The 3,072-nt window shown below is 44.1% G+C and overlaps 1 protein-coding gene across 1 annotated transcript in view; it reads left to right on the forward strand.

The window, feature by feature from the left end:
• The window catches only part of SEC23B (Sec23 homolog B, coat complex II component), a 54,615-nt gene that overhangs the window by 13,265 nt on the left and 38,278 nt on the right, over positions 1 to 3,072 (forward strand). The window contains exons 4-6 of the mRNA XM_023518388.1: positions 1,809 to 1,973; positions 2,292 to 2,450; positions 2,934 to 3,049. Of these exons, the coding sequence (XP_023374156.1) occupies positions 1,809 to 1,973; positions 2,292 to 2,450; positions 2,934 to 3,049 (440 nt within the window). The remainder of the gene's footprint in view (positions 1 to 1,808; positions 1,974 to 2,291; positions 2,451 to 2,933; positions 3,050 to 3,072) is intronic.

Below are 3,072 nucleotides of genomic sequence, written 5' to 3' on the forward strand. Positions count from 1 at the left end.
AGTGCTGTGGCATCACAGCTCACAGCAACCTCAAACTCTTGGGCTTAAGTGATTCTCTTGCCTCAGCCTCCCAAGTAGCTGGGACTACAGGCGCCCGCCATAATGCCCAGCTAGCCTGGCTATTTTTTGGTTATAGTTGTTATTGTTGTTGTTTGGCTGGCCCGGGCTGGATTCAAACCTGCCGGCTCTCGTGTATATGACTAGCACCTTAGCCGCTTGAGCTATAGGTGCTGAGACAATACTTAATGTTTTATCAAAAAAGTTTATATGGGTGGTACCCATAGCTCAGGAAGTAGGGTGCCGGCCACATACACCCAGATTGGCTGGTTCAAACCCAGCCTGGGCCAGCTAAACAACAATGATAACTATAACAAAAAAATAGCCGTTAGCTAGGCGTTGTGGCAGGCGCCTGTAGTCCCAGCTACTTGGGAGGCTGAGGCAAGAGAATCGCTGAAACCCAAGAGTTTGAGGGTGCTGTGAGCTGTGATGCCACGGGACTCTACCAAGGGCAACATAGTGAGACTCTGTCCCAAAAAAAAAAGAATAGCCAGGCATTGTGGCGGGTGCCTATAGTCCAGCTACTTGGGAGGCTAAGGCAAGAGAACCACTTAAGCCAGTGGTTCTCAACCTGTGGGTCGAGAACCACGGGAACTTGTATTAAAGGCTCACAGCATTAGGAAGGTTGAGAACCATTGGCTTAAGCTCTAGAGTTTGAGGTTGCTGTGATGTCATGGCTCTCTATGGAGGGTGACATAGTGATACTCTGTATCAAAAAATTTAAAAAGAATTTTTTTTTTGTTTGTTTTTGAGACAGAGTCTCAAGTTGTCACCCTCAGTAAAGTGCCTTGGTATCATAGCTCACAACAACCGAGACTCCACTCAGTCTGAATTGAGTCAACAACTCAGACTCAAGCGATGCTCTTGCCTCAGTTTTTCTATTTATAGTAGAAATGGGGTCTTGATTTTGCTCAGGCTGGTTTCGAACTCATGAGCTCAAGCAATCTACCCATCTCAGCCTCCCAGCTTGCTAGGCTTATAGGCATGAGCCACGTGCCGGGTGATTATCAAAAAAGTTTTATTGTAGTTTTTTGGCCGGGGCTGGGTTTGAACCCGCCACCTCTGGTATATGGGACCGGCGCCCTACTCCTTGAGCCACAGGCGCCGCCCTATCAAAAAAGTTTTGAGATAACTGTGCTCAGTTCCCCTCCTCTGGGCACATGGCGATTGTCCTTTTTGATCCTTAAGTAAAACTGAGAGAAGCCAAAGACTTCTTTTGGGTGCCCTCAAACAATCCTATGTGCAGGTACTCAACTTCACTCAGCCCATTGAGTGCCTGTGGCTGCCCCAGGCCGGGTTAATAGTTTACACTCAATAAAATGCATCACCTGATATGCTGGGGATAACCCCTTATCCTGGAATAAATCAGAGTGTTTCTCTGTGTGTTATTCCCAAGGCTCAAGAGAAACACAAACCAAACCTTTCGAATGATGAAGATCATCCACATGAACGGGCCTTATTTGAACTGAACTCTCATGTCCTTCGGGTTTCTTTGCTGCCTAAAATTCAGTTAAACTGATTTGCTCTTTTTCAAGTTGATTTTTTTCCATGTTACATATGTAAATTGCCATTAGACTTTAAATTATATTTCTCAACAAAATTGCGTTACATTCTTTGATGTTTGTAATTCAAGCTAACTTTGAAGAAAAAAAATTGCAAGTTTTTCCTATTCTGAGTAATCATTTTAAAGAGCAGTAACTATGTCACCTAGGTTTGAAGACCAGAGTACTTTATTAAGCCAGGATTGATGTGTCTATTACAAATCGTGCAGATTTCTGCAGCCCATCCACAAGATTGACATGAACCTCACTGATCTTCTTGGGGAGCTGCAGAGGGACCCATGGCCCGTAACACAGGGGAAGAGACCTTTGCGGTCCACAGGTGTTGCCTTGTCCATCGCTGTTGGCCTGTTGGAGGTAATTCAGAATTTACTAGGACCTCTCAAATCATGCCTACTTGCTCTCCAAAAATGTATTTTTTGGCTTTGTTTGAAAATCACTTCTGACCCACCATGCATGGAAAACATAAGGGCATTAGAGCAATTGGAAGTGCTCACAGCAAATTAATAAAGGTGTATAAATGTGAGGTTGGAAGATTGGGTGCTGCTTTTCTGCATCACATGTACTGTCCTATAGTGTCTCCAGTGTTAAGAACAGCTGCAGAGTATGGGGAAATTAAAACCATACTTGGAGGAGGGCTGTGTACTTTTAAAATGTTGCTATTCACTATTTTAGGGCACGTTTCCAAACACGGGAGCCAGGATCATGCTGTTTACTGGAGGTCCCCCTACCCAGGGGCCTGGTATGGTTGTTGGAGATGAATTAAAGATCCCTATTCGGTCATGGCATGATATTGAGAAAGATAATGCACGTTTCATGAAAAAGGCAACAAAGGTATGTGCTCTTGGTTATAGGCTGCGATTGTGGCAGCCCTCAGTGACAGGGCAGCTCCTTTGATGAGGCCATGCGTTGTGGTCAGCACAAAGCTCTTTCAGAGACAGTCTTCCCGATCTTGGCTGCTGTTAAGTTACTGCCCCTGCTTTTAGACTTTAGCTAGAGTGAGTATACTTAAAACTGCTTAAAAAAGCAGTGCCTGTGGCTCAGGGAGTAGGATGCCAGCCCTGTATACTAAGGGTGCTGGGTTCAAACCCGGCCCGGGCCAAACTGCAACAAGAACAACAAAAAGTAAAGTCTTGAAAAAAGAAAATAACTAAAACAGCTTAAAAAGTTTTGAAATTGAAAACTTTTTATTTTATTTGGGTGTTTTAGAGAAAATGATTTCCACATTCCTATATCTGATTACATCCTTTGTTATGGTCAGGCATAGCTTGGGAATAGCGTTATTGTTTATTAAAGATCGTTTTCCTCTCTTCACAGCACTATGAGATGCTTGCTAATCGAACTGCTGCAAATGGTCACTGCATTGATATTTATGCTTGTGCCCTTGATCAAACGGGACTCTTGGAGATGAAGTGTTGTGCAAATCTCACTGGGTATGTGACAGTGAACACGCAGG

The sequence above is a fragment of the Otolemur garnettii genome, unplaced genomic scaffold, assembly GCF_000181295.1.
Source record: "Otolemur garnettii isolate 467f Iridium unplaced genomic scaffold, OtoGar3 scaffold00136, whole genome shotgun sequence".
NCBI classification, from domain to species: domain Eukaryota; kingdom Metazoa; phylum Chordata; class Mammalia; order Primates; family Galagidae; genus Otolemur; species Otolemur garnettii.